The sequence below is a fragment of the Ylistrum balloti genome, unplaced genomic scaffold, assembly GCF_031769215.1.
Source record: "Ylistrum balloti isolate Yb309-2 unplaced genomic scaffold, AGI_CSIRO_Ybal_v1 Utg369868, whole genome shotgun sequence".
Lineage (NCBI taxonomy): Eukaryota > Metazoa > Mollusca > Bivalvia > Pectinida > Pectinidae > Ylistrum > Ylistrum balloti.
Window position 1 is genome coordinate 1,011,349 of NW_026782012.1, and position 22,553 is coordinate 1,033,901.

At 35.2% G+C, this 22,553-nt stretch overlaps 1 protein-coding gene across 3 annotated transcripts in view; it reads left to right on the forward strand.

Moving 5' to 3' along the window:
* LOC132545935 (vacuolar protein sorting-associated protein 8 homolog) overlaps positions 1-21,857 on the forward strand; it is a 38,918-nt gene extending 17,061 nt beyond the window's left edge. For all 3 annotated transcript variants that reach the window (XM_060209615.1, XM_060209613.1, XM_060209614.1), the window contains 27 exons: positions 185-322; positions 905-997; positions 1,623-1,669; positions 2,084-2,306; positions 3,710-3,851; positions 4,318-4,360; positions 5,182-5,254; positions 7,831-7,876; positions 8,327-8,400; positions 8,746-8,780; positions 9,208-9,274; positions 9,651-9,743; positions 10,361-10,500; positions 11,277-11,361; positions 11,914-12,012; positions 12,720-12,859; positions 13,886-14,042; positions 14,269-14,358; positions 14,465-14,525; positions 14,747-14,844; positions 15,118-15,199; positions 15,631-15,713; positions 16,550-16,630; positions 18,023-18,189; positions 18,940-19,132; positions 20,250-20,318; positions 20,526-21,857. In XM_060209615.1, coding sequence (XP_060065598.1) covers positions 185-322; positions 905-997; positions 1,623-1,669; positions 2,084-2,306; positions 3,710-3,851; positions 4,318-4,360; positions 5,182-5,254; positions 7,831-7,876; positions 8,327-8,400; positions 8,746-8,780; positions 9,208-9,274; positions 9,651-9,743; positions 10,361-10,500; positions 11,277-11,361; positions 11,914-12,012; positions 12,720-12,859; positions 13,886-14,042; positions 14,269-14,358; positions 14,465-14,525; positions 14,747-14,844; positions 15,118-15,199; positions 15,631-15,713; positions 16,550-16,630; positions 18,023-18,189; positions 18,940-19,132; positions 20,250-20,318; positions 20,526-20,654 — 2,748 coding nt within the window. In that variant the 3' untranslated portion in view covers positions 20,655-21,857. The remainder of the gene's footprint in view (positions 1-184; positions 323-904; positions 998-1,622; positions 1,670-2,083; positions 2,307-3,709; positions 3,852-4,317; positions 4,361-5,181; positions 5,255-7,830; positions 7,877-8,326; positions 8,401-8,745; positions 8,781-9,207; positions 9,275-9,650; positions 9,744-10,360; positions 10,501-11,276; positions 11,362-11,913; positions 12,013-12,719; positions 12,860-13,885; positions 14,043-14,268; positions 14,359-14,464; positions 14,526-14,746; positions 14,845-15,117; positions 15,200-15,630; positions 15,714-16,549; positions 16,631-18,022; positions 18,190-18,939; positions 19,133-20,249; positions 20,319-20,525) is intronic.
* The last annotated feature ends 696 nt before the right edge of the window (positions 21,858-22,553 follow it).

Consider the following 22,553-nt stretch of genomic DNA (forward strand, 5'->3'; position numbering starts at 1 on the left):
CACAAAAATGTTTTATAAAAATGTTTTGATTTCAAGGAATCAAATAATAAATTGCCTGATTAGTTTCCCTGGATACAAGTTAAATGATCAGTTTGGTATTTTATGTTGATTTAACAGAACTTTTGAGTCACTCCTGGTTTATTATATGTAGATCTTATATTGTATGTGTTATGACTGTTGACAGAGAATAGATGTATTGGTGAAACAGAACCGATACCAAGATGCCCTGGTCCTTGCCTTGTCCTTCTACGAGGGAAAAGCTAAAGGTGTCGTCGGACTGGTGGGATCTCATCGCAAAAAACAGGAAATGGTGTCTCATCTCGTAAGTATATCAATTCATTTTTGACATGTTCAAATGTACACCTTGATCTTGTGCTCGTAACTTGTACAAGGGCAGGATTAAGGTGTCTGGTGGGTCTAGTGTGATCTCATGACAACAAACTGGAAATGATGTCTCACTTTGTAGGTACATTTATACAATCTAAATTAGGGTAAGGTCATTTGTGTTGTTGGTATGATAGAATTACATTGTTGGAAACAAGCAATTATTGTTCACTTGTAGATATATATATATATATATATATGTACATGTAAGTAGGTCAAGTAACTTCTGTAAGGGCAAGGTCAGATGTGTGGTCGGTAGGTGAAATCCAAAAAGATATGTTACCTGAATGTTTAGGAGTGTATATGAAGAACAAACTTGTGCAAGCCCTGAGTTTCAGCTTTGAAAAGAAAAATCCAGAAAGAAAACCAAATGTTATGCCATAACTTTTCATGATTTCGTCTATGATAGGGTTTCAAATTTTAATGAGATCCTTGAATAGTAATTAATATTAGTGTTAAGTCTTCATTCCTGATTGGTTGTCCCAAACATGTATCCATGACTTTTTTTCTATGGTAACAGATGCTGGACTTGCTTTTTGAGTTTGTTGATCTCTCCATGACCATTCTGTGTCCAGACCAGGGCAAGATTGAGGAATTGGAGGAGCACTATCAGGTAAGATATGATAGGTCAGAATGGTGTATAGGGGCAAACAAGAAATTATACAGAAATAATTGATCTGATTTAACAATTTATATTTGATAAATCTTTATTTCAGCTGTAATAGATATGTGATCCTTACCTTATGGTTTACTACACAATAATACTATATCATTATTTTAATACATTTCATCTTCATTTTAATGTAAGGAAATATTGGGGTAAAATAACTACAATCTGTTTATCACATTTACTGTTATTTATCCAAGTAATGTTGCCTGGGGATATAGAGGTGAGATGTGGCCGTCAGAGACAATCTCAGGATCATACTTCAACAACATTCAAAATAACAAAACAACAACAATGTTTGGATGTCCTGGTCAAATTTTTATTTTTGAAATTTACAATGTTACCATGGAAACACATTTTAAAATCTTTCCTATCTTTTTTATCTGTTTATTTATTTATTTTGTTTTTTACTGTAGATTGTAATGTTTAATTCCTTGTGAATGTAGTTACAATATGTCTGATATAATCTCATCTTTGTTATCAAGCTAAAAGTGATGTTGTGTCCTAATATTACCAGTCCTGTTATCAAGTATATACAGTGTAAGTAGAATTGAATTTATTTTCTTTATAGGGAATCGTTCCTGTTTGTGTGGACTACTGCTTACACCTTGACAGAACGTAAGTTTAATTTCCATTTCATCGTTCATTTTATTTATATCATCCTCTTAAGTATCAGTAGTAATATTTATTGATTGAAATTCTTTATCATCATATGATGAAGTTCTTGAGACCACTTGTAGGTCCTCCGATGACCACCCTAAATATTGGTTGGAGAGTAAAATTGATATCTGTTCTCTATGTTGGATCACTTGGAAATTTTCTCTTTTCTTTCTTCAGAGAAAAAATGAAAAATTTCTCTACTGTAGGTTACTACTGTTTCATATAAAAATTTATTTTTTGTAAATTCATGTTAAGTATAATTGTGAATAAAGTATTAATGATATAAAACTGATACAGGCAGATCAGTCTATATCATTTAGTGTATATGATGTATGAGGATTCTGGAATAACCCTTGAACTCTGTGTTGACAGTGACATCCTGTTTGGGCGGATATTTGAGAGGTTTTCTGCAGACACAATAGCCCATGGTGTTTTCCTCGAGTGTTTGGAGCCTTATATCCTTGCCGACAAGCTCACTTCTATCCCACCCACTGTGATGAAAGATTTTGTTGATAACTATGAGGGCAAGGGTATGCTGGAAAATGTGGAGGCTTGCATTGTCCACCTGGAAATCACTAGTCTCGATATACATCAGGTATGTGCAGTTCTGTATTAAGGGGAGGTAACTTGGTATAAAAACTAGATAAATATTTCTTATATTACCACTAGTTTACATTGAAGCAAAGGAAATTTCAAACCTCACTTTGTTTGTAGTAGGGATGACTTGGTTGATAAATAATGCTGTGAGTCTGTGTTGTGGACATGGACTATATTCTATTATTCTGTTGTAGATGGTGAGTCTGTGTTGGGGGCATGGACTATATTCTATTATTCTGTTGTAGGTGGTGAGTCTGTGTTGGGGACATGGACTATATTCTATTATTCTGTTGTAGGTGGTGAGTCTGTGTTGGGGACATGGACTGTATTCAATTATCCTGTTGTAGGTGGTGAGTGTGTTGGGGACATGGACTGTATTCTATTGTAGGTGGTGAGTCTGTGTTGGGGACATGGACTATATTCTATTGTAGGTGGTGAGTCTGTGTTGTGGACATGGACTATATTCTGTTATTCTGTTGTAGGTGTAGAGTCTGTGTTGTGGACATGGACTATATTCTATTATTCTGTTGTAGGTGGTGAGTCTGTGTTGGGGACATGGACTGTATTCTATTATTCTGTTGTAGGTGGTGAGTCTGTGTTGGGGACATGGACTATATTCTATTATTCTGTTGTAGGTGGTGAGTCTGTGTTGGGGACATGGACTATATTCTGTTGTAGGTGGTGAGTCTGTGTTGGGGACATGGACTATATTCTATTATTCTGTTGTAGGTGGTGAGTCTGTGTTGGGGACATGGACTGTATTCTATTATTCTGTTGTATGGGAGTCTGTGTTATATTCTATTATTCTGTTGTAGTCTGTGTTGGTGACTATAGTTATTCTGTGTAGGTGTAGAGTCTGTGTTGTGGACATGGACTATATTCTATTATTCTGTTGCAGTCTGTGTTGGACTATAGTCTGTGTTTGGACTATTCTTTTATTCTGTTGTAGGTGGTGAGTCTGTGTTGGGGGCATGGACTATATTCTATTATTCTGTTGTAGGTGGTGAGTCTGTGTTGGGGGCATGGACTATATTCTATTATTCTGTTGTAGGTGGTGAGTCTGTGTTGGGGACATGGACTGTATTCTATTATTCTGTTGTAGGTGGTGAGTCTGTGTTGGGGACATGGACTGTATTCTATTATTCTGTTGTAGGTGGTGAGTCTGTGTTGGGGACATGGACTGTATTCTATTATTCTGTTGTAGGTGGTGAGTCTGTGTTGGGGACATGGACTGTATTCTATTATTCTGTTGTAGGTCTGTGTTGGGGACATGGACTGTATTCTATTATTCTGTTGTAGGTGGTGAGTCTGTGTTGGGGACATGGACTGTATTCTATTATTCTGTTGTAGGTGGTGAGTCTGTGTTGGGGACATGGACTGTATTCTATTATTCTGTTGTAGGTGGTGAGTCTGTGTTGGGGACATGGACTATATGATGCTATTATCTATGTTTACAATAGAGGTATGAATGATTACACCACCCCATTAGAAGATCTTCTGTCCACACTCCGGGCAGCTGTGGACACTGGCAAACAGTTGTCTGGTAAGTATAACTCTTCGTCCTTATAGCTTAAAATCAGGGGACTATTGATATCAGCACACAGCTTTCTCATAACGTCCTTAAAGTCAGCTTTACTCATTCTTTCAATGTATATTTCTTACTCTGTATTTCATTGTTATCAGCATTTGTGATGTATATAAGGTGTTTAAAAGGGATGTTATTCTCATTTATAAAACTCTGTCAGTGCTATAAAAGTCTATATTATTGTAAGTGATGGGAAGCAGAAGATGAGGGTTCTGTCAGTGCTATAAAAGTCTATATTATTGTAAGTGATGGGAAGCAGAAGATGAGGGTTCTGTCAGGTATGAGTTTAGTTGCTGGCTTACAGTTCTAGTTCAAACTGGGATGTGCCTGCAAAAAGTGAGATTTCAAGTTCTTTATCAACTCTGGTGAACTGATGTTTCCAATAGGATAGGTGTGATTGAATGATTTATTTTGTTTTTTACAGACAATCAGATAAGACTAGGAAACAAACTACTGGTATACATTAGGTAAGTATAAAATTGTTTTTGATACCTGTTAATAGGTATCACGTAAGGAGAGGGTGTAGTTAGGTCAATGTTCTGGTTCTTATGTTTGTCCATACTGAAAAAAAGGATTCAAGATGTCTCAGTGAATTCTTCAATAAATTTATTTCTGATTTATAGCACAGTCACTTGACTCAAATTCTATACCTGATTTGATTGTGGTGACTGTTGGACAAAGTTAAAAGGTCAGAGGTTACACTTCATTGCTTTTGAACCTTGTATACTGTAAAGTCAGATATTTTTGGGGGCTCAAATTTTGTGGTTTTCCAAAACAAACATTTACAATGGCATTTGATTTGATGGATGGACCTCGACCACAAAATTAAATTGTATTATAATCCATGTCAACTTTCATCTGTTTAACATTTCTTGGACATTTAAATGACACTGTAGTGGATTTAGAGTACCCATGAAATCAACAAAATAACGGTTATCAATCAGCACTTTTATATCCATTTCTACACAACATAAGAAGGTTAAGGTTTACATACTATTTATTATTTAAAACACTACATAACAAGATTTGTCATAAAGAAATACATTTGGCTCTTCTTTGGGGCTACTTACCATGTGTATACCTTATAAAAAACATTCCCATATCACCTTAACTTCCTAGTAATTTTACCTGATCCGATACTTAAATGAGAACATGTTATTATCCGAATGAACATGTAAAAATAAGTTATTATCGGAATAGGGAAAAATAATCTGGATGATAGACCTTGTTCGATCCAAAATTAGATTTTGAAAGTTTTGAATACTATTTCATATTTGTTGTTCTGTAGTTGCTGTTTGGCTGGCCGAGCCTATCCTCTTGGAGACATAGCTGAGAACTTGGTGACAGATGTTAAAGAAAGTGTAAGGATTTATTCTGCCATTGTTTTATCCTTATTGATGTTCTAAAGAAAATATTCCTCAGGGAAAAAAGGAACTGCCTTTCATCCTCAGTTTACATCTGATAAAAATATTGTTCTAATTATTTAAAAGATCTCATTGTATAAAATCATTTAAGTTATTTGATTTAAATAATGGATATTTCAATAAAATATCTACCCCACCTCAGGACTCCAGGTTTTGTTTAGGACTATTCCAGTAAAACATCTACCCCACCTCAGGACTCCAGGTTTTGTTTAGGACTATTCCAGTAAAACATCTACCCCACACCAGGACTCCAGGTTTTGTTTAGGACTATTCCAGTAAAACATCTACCCCACCCCAGGACTCCAGGTTTTGTTTAGGGCTATTCCAGTAAAACATTTATCCCATCCCAGGACTCCAGGTTATGTTTAGGGCTATTCCAGTAAAACATTTATCCCATCCCAGGACTCCAGGTTTTGTTTAGGGCTATTCCAGTAAAACATTTATCCCATCCCAGGACTCCAGGTTATGTTTAGGGCTATTCCAGTAAAACATCTACCCAACCCCAGGAATCCAGGTTTTGTTTAGGGCTATTCCAGTAAAACATTTATCCCATCCCAGGACTCCAGGTTATGTTTAGGGCTATTCCAGTAAAACATTTATCCCATCCCAGGACTCCAGGTTATGTTGAGGGCTATTCCAGTAAAACATTTATCCCATCCCAGGACTCCAGGTTTTGTTTAGGGCTATTCCAGTAAAACATCTATCCTACCCCAGGACTCTAGGTTTTGTTGAAGGCTATTCCCGTAAAACATCTATCCCTCACCAGGACTCCATGTTAAGTTAAGAGCTAATCCGGTAAAACATCTATCCACCCAGGACTCCAGGTTTTGTTGAGGGCTATTCCAGTAAAACATCTATCCCCAAGGATTCCAGGTTTTGTTTAGGAATATTCCAGTAAAACATCCATTCCACCCCAGGACTCTAGGTTTTGTTTAGGGCTATTCCAGTCAAACATTTATCCCACATCAGGACTCCAGGTTTTGTTGAGGGCTATTCCAGTAAAACATTTATCCCATCCCAGGACTCCAGGTTTTGTTTAGGGCTATTCCAGTAAAACATCTACCCCACACCAGGACTCCAGGTTTTGTTGAGGGCTATTCCTGTAAAACATCTACCCTACCCTAGGACTCCAGGTTTTGTTGAGGGCTATTCCAGTAAAACATTTATCCCATCCCAGGACTCCAGGTTTTGTTTAGGGCTATTCCAGTAAAACATCTACCCCACATCAGGACTCCAGGTTTTGTTGAGGGCTATTCCTGTAAAACATCTACCCTACCCTAGGACTCCAGGTTTTGTTGAGGGCTATTCCTGTAAAACATCTACCCTACCCCAGGACTCCTGGTTTTGTTGAGGGCTATTCCTGTAAAACATCTACTCAACCCCAGGACTCCAGGTTTTGTTTAGGACTATTCCAGTAAAACATCTACCCTACCCCAGGACTCTTTTAAGTTTTGTTTATGGGTACTCTTGTAAAACATCTGTCCCCCCAGGACTCCAGGTTTTGTTGAGGACTATTCTGGTTAAACATCTACCCTACCCCAGGACTCCAGGTTTTGTTGAGGGCTATTCCAGTAAAACATCTACCCTACCCCAGGACTCCAGGTTTTGTTTAGGGCTATTCCTGTAAAACATCTACCCTACCCCAGGACTCCAGGTTTTGTTGAGGGCTATTCCTGTAAAACATCTACTCTACCCCAGGACTCCAGGTTTTGTTTAGGGCTATTCCTGTAAAACATCTACCCTACCCCAGGACTCCAGGTTTTGTTGAGGACTATTCCAGTAAAACATCTACCCTACCCCAGGACTCCAGGTTTTGTTGAGGACTATTCCAGTAAAACATCTACCCTACCCCAGGACTCCAGGTTTTGTTGAGTGGTATCACCTGTAGAATTTAACCGATAATTTGCTCAGAAGCAATAGCCAGAAAATCTAACCATAAAAACAAGTGATTTATTTCAGGATCCATGGTCAATGAGATGTTTTACTGAAATAGGCCTTAAGTAAAGTACGTTTATGATATAAGGTAAAGATGTATTTAGGATCCATGGTCAATGAGATGTTTTACTGAAATAGGCCTTAAGTAAAGTATGTTTATGATATAAGGTAAAGATGTATTTAGGATCCTTGGTCAAGGAGATGTTTTACTGAAATAGGCCTTAAGTAAAGTATGTTTATGATATAAGGTAAAGATGTATTTAGGATCCTTGGTCAATGAGATGTTTTACTGAAATAGGCCTTAAGTAAAGTATGTTTATGATATAAGGTAAAGATGTATTTAGGATCCTTGGTCAAGGAGATGTTTTACTGAAATAGGCCTTAAGTAAAGTATGTTTATGATATAAGGTAAAGATGTATTTAGGATCCTTGGTCAAGGAGATGTTTTACTGAAATAGGCCTAAAGTAAAGTATGTTTATGATATAAGGTAAATATGTATTTAGTAGTAAACATAATGATAATCTGAAGACGTAATTACTGTATCATTATTTATTTATAGATTTGTTTTATTTTGTAGGTTTATCAATGTGTCACATGTTTACACACAAAGCAGTTCTCAAAAGGTATGTCGTAGATGCTTTAAACAGAATATCTACTTCCAAAACTTAAGTACCTAGCAAAAAATATATCTTTCATGGATGTTATCGGTCACCTGTGCTGAGAATTGTACAGTTAGCACACAAGTGATTAGAACTTTTCAATACAAAGTCAGAAATAGATGTGGTATGTTGAATTAAGTACAGCTGTTTTGACCCTGAAAGACTTGTCAGTAATGCTAAGGGTCTGAATTGTTGAAACCTCGAAGGCAACGGTGGAAAATGAAAATATATCTAAATAAAAGTCCAAAATCTGTTGTGATCAGATTTACCCACACGAAGTTAAGTGTTACTTGTACTAAGTTGAATATTACTTGTAATAAGTTGAGTTGTACCTGTACTGAGATGAAGGTTACTTATGATAAGTGTTGCTTGTTTTAAGTTGAGAATTACATATGTGTTTCTCTCTTCCTCCAGATGAGCCTGCCTATCCTCACCTGAGGACACTGTTACAGTTTGACACCAGGGAATTTCTCAATGTTCTAGCACTGGTAATTATTCAATTATTTTATTTCTGTTTTTTTTTTTTTTATTTGGAATTTTTATTACTTGTATTCTTTCATGACATTTCAAAGTTGATGTTTAATCTGAAAACTGTAACGGTTTTGGAAAAACTAAAAAGGAATTGCTACTAATATTATTAAAGTGTTATTTTGTTATCAATGAAGGTTTTTTCAGACTTATTTTAATGTATAAAAGATGTACAATAAAATTATATGTTAATAAGTAAAATTCCATTAAGTTATGGGTAGGCCCATTTGAACATTAGTGTGATATAAACTAAGGATTAATTGGAAAAAGTAATTAATTTGCCAAATAATCTGTTGTTTTTGCAGGCCTTTGAAGAATCTGAATTCAATAGTAATGAAGGGTAAGTGCATTATTTTTTTAAACAATATTCCAGATATTAAATAAAAGTATGAATTTATGGTTATTTTTTTTGGGAAACAAACAAAATTGTTGCAAAACTGAACAAGGTCAACTTAAATTCTAATAAGCAAAGTATAAGGTGGTTCAATTTTTCAAAGTTGTAAGCAGTTATCTTCTAGGTCATGTGTTAGCCTTCTGTTCTGGCTTTGACATACTTTGGTCCCCCTTACATAAGTGTCTTTAAACAGTGTGTTGCAAACATTTGAGAGAATTTATGGTAATCCATGACTATCATTGACTGACTCAGGTTGGTTAAATTTGTCTGATGAGAGTGTTTGTCATCAAAATATCTTAAGATATGAAGAAAATGTGATGTTAAACACCTACTGCTTCAGAATGTTACAGGTATTGATTGTTGTGTTATATAGGGTACAGAAGAGGCAGAGAATGGTAGATGTCCTGTTACAGGTCATGGTGGAGAGTGTTGGCTTCACGGTAAATAATCTGATCCATTTTTGTTTCAACAGATGACAGATTAAGTTGAATGATTTTAACCTTATTTAAGGAATAATGTTTCACACTGTTGTGCAAAGATGTTATATAATTGTGAATCATTTCCCTTGAAATAGGTTATGTTGAATCTAAATATAAATAATTCTCTATTTCTTGTTTGTGAGTGAAATTGTAAACAGTTACCTCACCTTGGCCTCGCCTATTATTTTTAAATAATTCATTTTAGTGAGTTTGTTTTTTTTTTCATTAACTTGAGGGTAAATTTATCTACAAATGTACATCACTTTAAGTTGAAGGAAGTTAGTGAACAAAATATTTCATATATTTCCCTTTTATTATAAGTTATCTCCCCTCACAGCCCACACAGGTTGGAATCCTGTTCACCTTCCTCGCGAGACAGATGGCACGCCATGAGAACACAATTGTTGTCAACCGTGTGCTGTTTGATCAGGTTTGTATCTCGTGTTATTGTAATGATATTAGTTAACCACTAAAGACAATTACGATATACAGCTCAAACTATAATAACAACTTGTCTTTTATGAAAACCAGTCTATAGCAACATTGTCTCCAGTGAAAACCAATTCTTAACAACCGTTTTCAGCAACAGGCTGTCTGTACTGACTACCTATCTAAAACAGACACTCGTCTTAAATTCTAATACCTGTTCACAACATTCACTTGTTGTTAGGGACTACCAACCTGTTTTTAGTGTCTGGCTGTCGTTAGTTACCACCTTTCTATAACAGACACCTGTTCACTACATTCACTTGTCATAGGGTCTACTAAACTGCTTTTAGTGTCTGGCTGTCGTTAGTGACCACCTGTCTATAATAAACACTTGATATTTGAATACCTTTTCACTACAACCACTTAATATCTTCGTTGTTGTCTTGTTTGTAACACTTTCTGTCTTCTATAACAATTTTTTGACGACTACTTTAAAAGTGTCGTTTTCATAATTTTCTATTTTTACTAGCTTTTTATGAGATTTATTCATCATTACCTGTAATGATCATCTGTAGACTGTGTAACCTATCTGTATTGTTTGATCTATTAAAACCACAGGTGTTAGAGTTCCTGTCCAACCCATCTGATGAATCTCGTCACGAAGAGAGACAGCAGGCACTGATGGAGCTGTTGCATGCTGGGGGACTGCAGCAGATTGACGAGGAACGACTTCTATATCTGGCAGAAAATGCCAAATTGTGAGTCAACAGACAAGAAATTTTGTTCTTTATTTTAATTTGAAATGAAATAATAGTACAGGAGCTATATATACATGTAGGGGGTGTGATAGGTCAGTCGGTTTGAGCATTGACCTACTTTACCACATGTGAAGATCTGTGGTACATAGTTTAACACTCCCTACCCGTAGTAGTTTATGTTTCTCTGGTAACTGTGGCTGTAGACCAGTCTATGCTGCCATGGTTGTGTCCTTCGACAAAGCACTTTTCCCTAGACGCACTTGATTATATGTGATGTGCCTCTCATATGTTGTTCAGTGAGTTAGTCACTAGTTGCCACTAGGAGACCCTTAATAGTGATCCTGGCTTTTTATGGAGCAAGATACACTAAAGAGAACAAAATGTACACTTTCATACATACGTATCAACATGTTTATTTAATGAAAATAGGAAAGGAATGTCCCTAGAAATAATTCTCGTCAATGATACAATAAAAAATAAACTTACTTCTTTTACCTTCCAGTCAATTGGTGAATAAGTGAAAGTGAAACTTCATTTTAAGAGGGATCATTCTTTAACCTAATGCGGCTCTTCCCCTTTGGCTCTTATTGTGTGTACTGCATAATATATTACATTTTGATCATTAATCAAGATTAGATTGTTGAGCTTCATTGTCTCTAGGATTTCTTGTCAGATTTAAGATTAAGATAGTTACTCGCCTTAGTGAACTTGTTTAGTGAACTGCTATACATAGAATGCATTTTGTTACAAACTCACTTTACATTTCCTTGTTACAGTTATCGAGTTTGTGAGCTTCTGTATGAAAAGCAACACAAGTACGGCAAAATCCTGTCCTGTTACCTAAGGGATTATTCTAGAAAGGTAGGTTATCAAAAGGGTAAGTCTAGAAAGGGAGGATACCTGAATGGTAAGTCTAGAAAGGTAGGTTGTCTGAAGGGTAAGTCTAGAAAGGTAGGTTGTCTGAAGGGTTATTTTAGAAAGGTAGGATGTCTGAAGAGTAATTTTAGAAAAGAATATGTCTGAAGTGTAAGTCTAAAAAGGTAAGATATCTGGATGTTAATCACAGATTGATATGCCTAATTGAACATTACAAAGGTGCAACACCCAACTTCACAGCCATTAATTACAACATACTGTTTAAGGGTCCTCAAGATTTGTGTGATGTACATCAAAGAATCAAACTATTCTCCTTGTCTTATCCACATGGTGTTGCACATAGAACTTTTAATTTACCCATGAAATGTTCCATGTTTTTGTAATTGTAAAGAAATATGATTATTATGGAATTTTCAAATCCAAGAAAGTCTATAAGTCAGCAGATATAGTCATCAAGCTGTGTTCATTTTGTTTCACTGTACTCCACTTTAGTTTAACCAATATGGAAACTTATGTATTTATCCATTTTATTTACAGTATCATTCATTCAGTTACATCAACAGCATAGTGAATAGTGAAAGATTCACGGAACTGGAGAAGGAAGATGTCCGACAGGAGGCCATGGCTAATTTACAGGTAAGTACAGGTAGATATGGCTCATCTACAGGTAAGTACAGGTAGACATGGCTCTTCCACAGGTAAGTACAGGTTGACATGGCCTGTCTACAGGTTAAGTACAGGTGGACTTGACTCATCTACAGGTTAAGTACATATAGACATGGCTCATCTACAAGTAAGTACAGGTAGATGTGGCTAATTTACAGGTAAAGTACAGGTAGACATGGCTTGTCTACAGGTAAGTACAGATAGACATGGCTCATCTACAGGTTAAGTACAGGTAGACATGGCTTGTCTACAGGTAAAGTACAGGTAGACATGGCTCTTCCACCGGTAAGTACAGGTAGACATGGCCTGTCTACAGGTAAGTACAGGTAGACATGGTTCATCTACAGGTAAGTACAGGTGGACATGTGTCATCTACAGTTGAGTTCAGGTAGATATGCCTTATCTACAGACGAGTTCAAAAAGACATAGCTGGTATGCAGGTAAATGCAGGTAGATTTGACTCCTCTATAGGTGAGTAATGTATAGGTAACTATGACTTGTCTATGGGTAAGTCATGTGTACATTAACTTTTTCAAGGAGTTTTAGCTTATAAGAATTTCAGTTCTATTCCATCCTGTATATTGATGATTGTTTCTAAACATCATGTTAGATAATCTCAGTGACTTGGGCTCTCTTGGCAGGATATCTGAATGACTATGTCTTTATTTTGTTGTTAGGAGTTAGTGGCTATCGACTGTAAACAGGCAGCACAAATTGTGATCACAGCATTGTCCAGCAACCTGTCAGCTGTGGTGAAGGAACTAAGCAACAATCCAGCTGTTCTGTTCGAGTTTCTACAAGGTGTCATGTCCTACAGGTATGTATGAGATAAAAGTGTATTAGCTGTGGTGAAAAAATTGTATAAGTCTACATGAATATCAACAGGGCCAACGGTATGTAATTGTAGATAAAACTGTGTTACAAATCTGAGTGTACTGTTCAGATTGTTATAAAAACAGGAGGAAAAGTACTTAAGTTACTTAAAAAATAAACTTGGCTTTTGTTCAATAAGATTTTTTGTAAATTGTATGAATTTGCAATTGATATCTTTGAAGGCACTTTAAGGGTCCGAGGCTGGACTGCAGAGTGTTTGACACATGCAGTTTGAGGGGTTCAGCAGTACCCGTCCAAAACTAAGTTGCTGAATATCATTAGTTTTTATAATTTTTGGCATAAAAAGTAGGGTCAGTGCACTCACATATTTCCCAGGAGCATTGTGCTATAAAGTATGAGTGAAATGGATGGTATTTCAATTTTAGTTAATTGGTTTATGCTTGACAGGACCATCCGAAACTCTGAATTTTGACTTTTACATGAATCAGGTTCAACATTCGGCACAAGTGCATTCATGTATAGTGGGAAAAATCCAGACCACCTGAATCATTTCAACAGGGTTATGCTAATGCAGCCTTACTCTATAATATAAACTGTGTTTTAGAGTTATCTCCCTTAAGGAAAAACTGAGGCCTGTTTGTTGACAAAACTTTTTCGTTGACATGTAACACTTTAGTCTTGTAAAAGTAAGACAGACCTTTAAATCTTTGATAAAACTTGTCAGCAGGCTGAATAGTAGGCCTGTCTTTACTTCATAAATGAACAAACCTAGTCTGGCTGGTCAAACTGACTAATGAAAACTGGCCTGTGATTTGTTCTGATTAAGTTGTCTTCTACAGGGTGTTTTACTCATTTATCTCCCTTTAATATAAGTGCTGTTTTGCGTAGGGTACATTAGACTTACCTCCTGTTAGGTTTTTGTGTTTTGAGAAGAACTCTTTTGTGATTATATAGTAATATGTTTTACATAATGGAGCATATGTCCTTAAGTATGGGTTACTATTTACAGGGATTCCATGGGCAGTGCTATCCACCAGGAAAGACAGGTCGTAGTAGAGCCTCATATATTTGAGTTGTACATTGACCTAATGGCAAAGCATCGCCCCAATGATGTGTATAGTTACATCAAACTCAACGAAGGCTACAGACTGGAACAGACACTAGAGGTAATACCAGCTGATTCATGCAAAAATCATTCAGAATATGTATATTTAAATTATACTGGAGTTGTGAATAGATTGTTGGCAAGTTAGAATAGCAAAGAATAATAAAAAATAAAAGTTTTAAATCAAAATCTTTAACTAACGTTTAATATAACAATGATTACAAATAGTTCAACTTTATTGCATATAAACCGGTTCTTTTAAGTTAATGCAAATTTATTTTATACAGATATGTAGAAAGCACAAGCTATCAAATGCCACAGCTTACCTGTTGGAGAAGGCCGGAGACATTCAAGGAGCTTTTGGCATCATGTTAGAGGTAGGTAGGAGATAAATGTTGTGTTTCACTCACTTTGTCTTGTTACTCTAGAAATTTTGTATAGTTGTTATCAGATGATTATAGAATTCCTATCCTTTACTTGTAGAATCTACAGGCCAAGCTGAAGAATGTGACTGATGTATTACTTGGAGCCACAGTTCAAAAGGGTAAGTTCTGAAAAGACAAAGGAAACCTACATTTTGAAATTAACCAATATTCTAATCAAATGCCAAACAATCATTTTTATTATTTTTCATCGTTTTGTATTGATATTAAATTTCTCAAAAGTTCTTATTTTAAGTATGAAAAATGAATTCAATGTAATGATAAAAAATGAGATTAAAATGTATTTTTAAGTGTTGTAAAAATATTGTTGTCATTACAACAGATGCTAAAGTGTTATTCTCTGAGGTGCAGCTTGAAGTGGTGGTTATTGTTCAGCTCTGTCAGAGGAATTCTGGAAAAATGGATGAGGGACAAAGGGAGGTAAGCACAATATTTGATAAAAGATAGATAAATAGATAGATATTCAATGGTTTTTGAATCAGTTGAAGTACCAAAAATATATTGGAATTCACAAGGCATTTTTTTTTGCTTTGTGAGATGTTCTCAGGTAAGTTTGAATTGAGAAAAATCTTCAACAAGTTTGAATATCAGCATTCTTTAAAGTCAAGGTCACCTTGGCAAACAGATGATAATTTCATCATTATCAGTGTTAGTTAATTTTAAGAATTAAGTGCAGCTTATTATGTTTTGCAGTTACTATGGTTTCCACTCTTAGAAACCATGATGTCTCCCCAGAGAAAATTGAAAGATGTGGAAGAAAAAGAACTACTTGAAGGTATAATTACACATGGATATAAATATTTGAAAAGTTAAAAATCAGAAACTTACCATTACTGTTACTACTGTGCCAGCTCAAATAAAAGTTTAAAGTCATGTTTTCCTTAATTTCACATAAAAAATAATTTTTTAATCAAATTTTTGTGCAGAAAAACACGTTTCAGCTGTGTGTTACCAATTGCTGCTAACTGTCTCCATAATTTTCATATTGAAATCTTGTTTTGTACATGCCTTCAATGAAAATATACTTCAACATATATGTATAGAGTGAGGTCTGGTGCAGTCAGTCAGATTTGTATCTGTGTTTTAGAATTTAGGCATTTTAGTGAGTCAAAGTAAAGATGATGAGGCAGATACTTTGTTATAGGTAAAGGATTCTATAACAGGATTTATGATATCAAATCTTTAAAATAATTTTTTATTTTTTAGAGTTTAAAGAGCCTACACAACATGTTTTAACAAGTATGAGTGAATATATACAGCTACCAGCAATCTTACAGAAAATAATGCAGGTAAGTATTAAGTACTACAGACAATTTTATCATCACATAAGATAAAGAAATGAGCATTAATTTGTAACGTCACATTTGATTGGCCAATAAAGCAGTGTAATAAACTATCAAAGAAAAGAGACCATTGTGAATGTGATTGAGTTAGAAAGGTTGACTTCAATTTCTTTAATGTTATGTCTCTATAACATACAAAGATAATTTAAGTTAGTCCTTCATTAATCAACTTACTGGAAAATTGTGTACAAAAATAAATTCACAAATGTAATCACCAAGAATTAACACATAATTAATTAACATAGATATAGTACAGTATAACATAGTCTGCTTCACTTTTTACTGCAAACTTGATTTGATGTGGAAATTTAAAAGTTAGTCACAACAAAAGAATGTTGGTTTTTTATATCCTGCATCTGATTTTTGTCCTTGTTGTTTCTTTATATGAAAAGTTGATTTTACCAACATCAAAGAGAAAATTTTATCTTTTGACAGCATAGGAACATCTTGTCAGGATTGAATTAATCAAAATCTGTACATGAACAATTAATATTTAAAAGTAAGGGATTCCAACGATGAGATTCTTTCGATGAAAGTTTTTACTGTTAAGGCTGTGTCATTGTTTCGTGAATTTAAATGTACCATTTCTGCTTTTAAGTAATAAGACTCCTATTAGACATTTACAGTATCGTTGTTGTTATATCACTTTGGAATATTTTACAAGGTTCTTGAGTCACAAGAATTTCCTGAAATTTCTCCATGCCCTTGGCATTTATTGAATAAAACCATACAAGATGGTTTTGGGGGGAAAATGTTTTTTATTTATAAATGACATTTTTCAGGATCCTGCCTACAGCACTGGCAAATTTGGTGAGGTCAAAGATTTGATATTGGGCATGCTGGAAAAGTATAACTATGAAAAGGTAGGCCACTGTTCAACCTTACTCTAGTGATTTTTGTAAAGGTAGAGATATATAAGTAGAATGCAGACAACACAAGTTTATTTTCCTAATTTTATTTTAATGTTCTACTCTGAAGTTTATCTATACTGAAAATGAATTCTGTCTTCAGAAGTAGTTCAATAGAATATATACAATATTTAGCCTTACAATGAGTCATGGAGGGTATATTTCTCATCCTAATGTCAAAAAAACTCCATGCACATGATTACAAATATCAGTTCTTGTACGAGTTTGACTTCCATCCAGCCTTATGTGGTGAAATACTAGGTCACTGTTACTAAAAATAGAAATCAACAGAAACTTTGTCATTGTTTTAAAGGCTCCATTGCTTCTCTGATTAGTACTATACTTCACACATGTGCTCAGAAAGATAGCTTTTTTTTACAAATTTTGACCTTCGGTGGTTGAAAAACTAGGTCAACTTTACTATAGATAGAAATTGGCTGAAATTTGGATGTAACCAATCTACAGGCTGCAGTTTGACTACCAGGAGATTTCATTTGTGACATTAATAAAACACCAAATACCTTGTCATCCATAAAAACACTTACCAGCAGCATATCAAAGTCACCTATCCATCTGGTTGTTTATTAGACCAGAGACATTTATGTCATCTAATCTGGCACCATTTTCAAGTATTACACAGACCACTCTGTCATTTATGCATTATTTAAATAAAAGATGCACAATTCTACTCATAGTAATGGTAACCTACATTTGCACAACAGAAGGTACAAATGTGAACACATACAAGAGATTGTGTTTATGAACATGTGTAGGTTTCTATTAACTCTTACCATGTGGTACAAATTTGAGTCGCAAGGGTATTTTTGTTGTGTGGGATGGCTTGTTATATAATATCTTCTTAAAATTAAAGTTTTATTTCTAATTATGTAGTGGAATAACTTTGCTAAATGTCTCTAATACTGAGTTTGTATTGAAACATGTGTGTTTCATACAATTCTTTGTTGATGTAAACTGAAGAGGTACAAGACATACTAACTAGATTTGATGTGGGAATTGCATTTTGATAAAATTACTCACCATGTTTATTCATTTATAAGCCCACTCATTGCTGTTCAATAGAATATCAAATGTTTTGTCCTTGTCGTACATTATCCTCATTGTTAATAATGTGGTAACAAGTGTTGGTTAAAAATTGTTGTGAAATTTGAAGGGTTTTCACAAATATCTTTCAAAAAAAAAAAAAAAAAAAGTTTAGCAGGTGGATAAAAATCGTTCCCAATGATTCCTGTCACTTACGATTCACTACATGAAGATCTGCTTGTTATATTTCGGTAAGATTTTCCATGGCTGTCAAATTACCATTGAGATTTTCTCTCTTTTTTTCAGACATTAAGAAAAACTTGCAAGAATTTATTAAATCACGACATCCATGTTCACCTACGAAGTCTGACCAATGTAGCAGCCAAGGGATTTGTGACAAAGGGAGATAACTGCAATTTATGTAACAAACCTTTTGTGTCGCAGTCTGATGTTGATAGCATTATTGTATTCAGGTATGTGGCTGACGACTGGTATCACTATTTCTTCAACTTAATGAGATACTTATGTTCCCCTAATTGGTGCCCAGTTATGCTTATTTTCTCCTCTGGCGACGGCAGAGTGGGGATGGTGTTCTGTTAGTACGTATATATGTATGTTTGTTCACTTTTTGTCATCACTCTAGCACCTTCATCTCTTAACGGATCTTAATCAAACTTCACATATTGGACAAGTTTTATGATACCTTGAATAAGTTCATGTTTCAGTATGCCAGGGTCAACATAAAGGTCGCCATTACTATTTATGTAAAATCTTAGATGCAACACAACTTCATTATAAAAGGAAACAATGGGAATTTGTATAATTTCCAATGCATTGTTTAATTTTAGAACAGATCATAAACCAATATAGTTATAAGCAGCTTTCTTGAAATTTGAGGGCTGACATTTGTCACTGCTGTTTCTGAGTTGTTGTTCCTAATTGCCCCTAGCTTGGCATGTTTTATTTTGGGAATTATCTAGAAAAAAAAAATGACTGAAAGTTGGCTATTTAGGCTGAGAGAGTTAATGTTTATTGACACTATTTCGTAGAATTTAAGATGGAATCTTGATTTAATGATATATGCTGGTTCCTCATAGATCCTCGTTAAATATATGGCAATTCAATATTAAATCTAATTGTCCGTAGCTGGGAAGTTTATCTAGGAATGTCACTTTTGTTCATAATGTCTTTTCTAAAGCTGCTTGATAATGATTGTATTATAGGTGTGGCCACAGTTACCACCTTGGATGCCTGAGGTCTGTGGGCTCGGTCCACTTGCTGGAGGGCGAGGAAATGTGGGCATGTTATCTGTGTAGTCATACGAAACGAGGTCATGTTCACAGTAGTCGTTTCCATCGCTCACTTTCCAACACTGCACAATCTGGACATCATATACACAAGGACAAGCCAAAGGAGGTAGGTCATCTAAAGGACACAGAAAAAATATTTGAATCTCAATGGCACTGAATGATATAATCATCGCAAGGTCACGGAATTATATAATCATTGCAAGGTCACGGAATTATATAATCATTGCAAGGTCACGGAATTACATAATCATCTCAAGATCACATGATTACGCCATCATCTGAAGGTCACAGATTTACAACAACATTTAAAGCTTATTAGATTATGCTATCATCTGAAGGTCACAGAAAAACACCTTAATCTCAAGGGCACAGAATTATATAATCACAGAAAAACACCTTAATCTCAAGGGCACGGAATTACATAATCATATCAAGATTACATGATTACGCCATCATCTGAAGGTCACAGAAAAACACCTTAATCTCAAGGGCACGGAATTACATAATCATATCAAGATTAAGATTACATGAAGGCCACAGATTACAAGGGCGGATTACATGATTACGCCATCATCACAGAAAAACACCTTAATCAAGGGCACGGAATTACATAATCATATCAAGATTACATGATTACGCCATCATCTGAAGGTCACAGAAAAACACCTTAATCTCAAGGGCACGGAATTACATAATCATATCAAGATTACATGATTACGCCATCATCTGAAGGTCACAGAAAAACACCTTAATCTCAAGGAATTACATAATCATATCGGAATTACGCCATCATAATCACAGAAAAACATCAAGATCATATCAAGATTACATATATAAGGTCACAGAAAAACACCTTAATCTCAAGGGCACGGAATTACATAATCATATCAAGATTACATGATTACGCCATCTTCTGAAGGTCACAGATTTACAACAACATTTAAAGCTTATTAGATTATGCCATCAATTGCATCATCCCAGGATTACAAAATTAAATCACAATATCAAATTTATAGAATTACATCAAATATCAGACAAAATTATAAGCCTCTTCATCGAATTTTAGCAGATCTGTAATCTGAAGGGTAACGTTCGAGATGTCACTCTTTCAAGTTCTGATTTGAATAGCTTAGCCATGATTAGAAGTTCAAAGCAGAAGGTATATTATGAGAGGTAAGGAAAGTAAGGTGGTTACCTAACTTAACTGACCTTTGACCTTTCAGATGTCCTTGGATCCTCAACATCTACAAGCTATTGATTATGTTCGCCGATCTATGAGAACCCCATCAAGGGTAGGTAACTCTGAATTATTTTTCACTATTTCCACTTTTGATGGTTTTTGATGTGTTAGAGACTTTATCTCATAAAGATGCAGGCCAGTTGAATTTTATCATTTTAAAGATGATAACATTTTTGGGAATAATCTTTTCATGTTTATCATTTAGGAAAATCATTATACAGATAGCAACTTTAATAACATTAACTTTGATGCTTTACAGATTGCCATTTTGAATGAGCTGTCAAAACCTGACCAGTCATCACGGACCAGCAGAGCAGGGTCTACTATATTTAATGAGGAGAATTTCCGACTCAAGTTAGCACCACCACCTGCGATGGAAGTCTCCTGACATCTTGTTGAAGAATAGTTTTACAATGTTACATTTCATGACATTAAACACATTGGTGCATCATCGTTATACCAGTGTCACACGAACACATTAGTGATGTAAACATGTGACAGAACTGTGGGATATGTGCAGTACAGGATTGTAATAGTGTTAATCACATACCCAAGTACACTTTTAGCTGGCTACACATCATAGGGAACATTCTCCACCTGATCATCTGACCCTGGCTGTTGAGAGGACATTAACAAAAAAACAAGGTCAAAATTTAGTTTTTGAATCATGAAAATAATGATATTTGCAAAATGGGAGTGATGTTAATATCGACCATCGTATGTATTTTATACAACAAATTAAGTCCAAGATCAAATGTGTAAAGTGCTTGTAAATTTTTGATTTGACGAAAGTTTTCTTGGGATATTTGGCTATAACACATCCAGAATGAAAAATTTTGTACTGCCGAGATGTGATGAATGTTTACAATATGTGTCTATAGATATATCTGAGATAGATGAATGTTTACAATATGTGTCTATAGATATGTCTGAGATATTTATTTATTGTCACTGACTGAATCATTGACAGAAGAATGTGGGAAAGAGACAGTTTTCCATTGTTAGAAATGTCATGTTTGTCATGAGATAGAATCATGTACTTTTATCGTCCTTGATAATCCAGGGGTTATGATCACTTTCACTCTTCACCCCCCTGGAACATGTCGTGGCAAAATTGAAAGCACAAGTGAAGTAGTTTGATTGGTTCCAGGAGAAAAACATTGTCCTAATTACAGTCTGATATGCTCCATTACTATATATGGTTATGCAATATTTGTACATCAAAGGATCAAACTAGTCTCTTGCTCTTATCCACATGGTAATATACAGGGAACCTTCCAATTTTCTGTGAGATGTTCCAGGGGTGAGATGTTCCTGGGTCAAGATGTTCCTGGGGTGAGATGTTCCAGGGGTTAGATGTTCCTGGGTCGAGATGTTCCAGGGGTGTGAGATGTTCCAGGGGTGTGAGATGTTCCAGGGGTGAGATGTTCCTGGGTCGAGATGTTCCAGGGGTGTGAGATGTTCCAGGGTACGAGATGTTTCAGGGGTGCGAGATGTTCCAGGGGTGCGGAGAGTGAAAGTTATCAAACCCGTAGAGGATGGTACTGTGATAATGAAGTTTTATGGATATAATACAATCATGTTAAAAATCTTTTAAGTGTTGATTTTATTTTTACTGTTGGTTCTTTAACAATACTTCTAAAAAACACAGGTTTCCTTTACAGAATAAGATTTCTAAACATCTTCATGATGGTTTTTTGTCAACATATCAGCTTGAAGGGCAAGTTAGCTGAAGATGTGTCACAGCCTTTAGTGTCAAGTTATCCTTTCAACTTCTCAATAACAATAATGAACAGGGTGAAGATATTTGGCCTGTTACATGTAGGGATAATGGGCTACCAAGTTGGTTCAAAAGTATGACCTTGACCTACCATCAAGGTCACAGGGGCCACTTTTTGAGCAACATCCATGTCAAACTTCACTATCATAAGTAAAGAAAGTCTTTTGTCTTAATAAGATATATAACTAGCGCACAAAGGGGGATAAATGAAACAGGAGAAAAACTCTTCTTATGCTTTTCAGTTCCCATGATAATGAATTTAAAAAGTCAAAATTCCGTCATTTTTAATTCACAATAAATTTCAAGACTAAATATGCACAAAAAGTGAAATTCAATAAAAAGATATGAGAATGGATGTAGTTTCCTAATTAATACATTAAAACTATGACTAGATTTCTCTCTGATTAGGAGTTACAATGATCAGTGATTAACTATCTGATAAAATATGTGGTGCCATTAAAATCTAGGAAAGACTGATGGAGCTAGAAATGCCCACAGAACACTGTA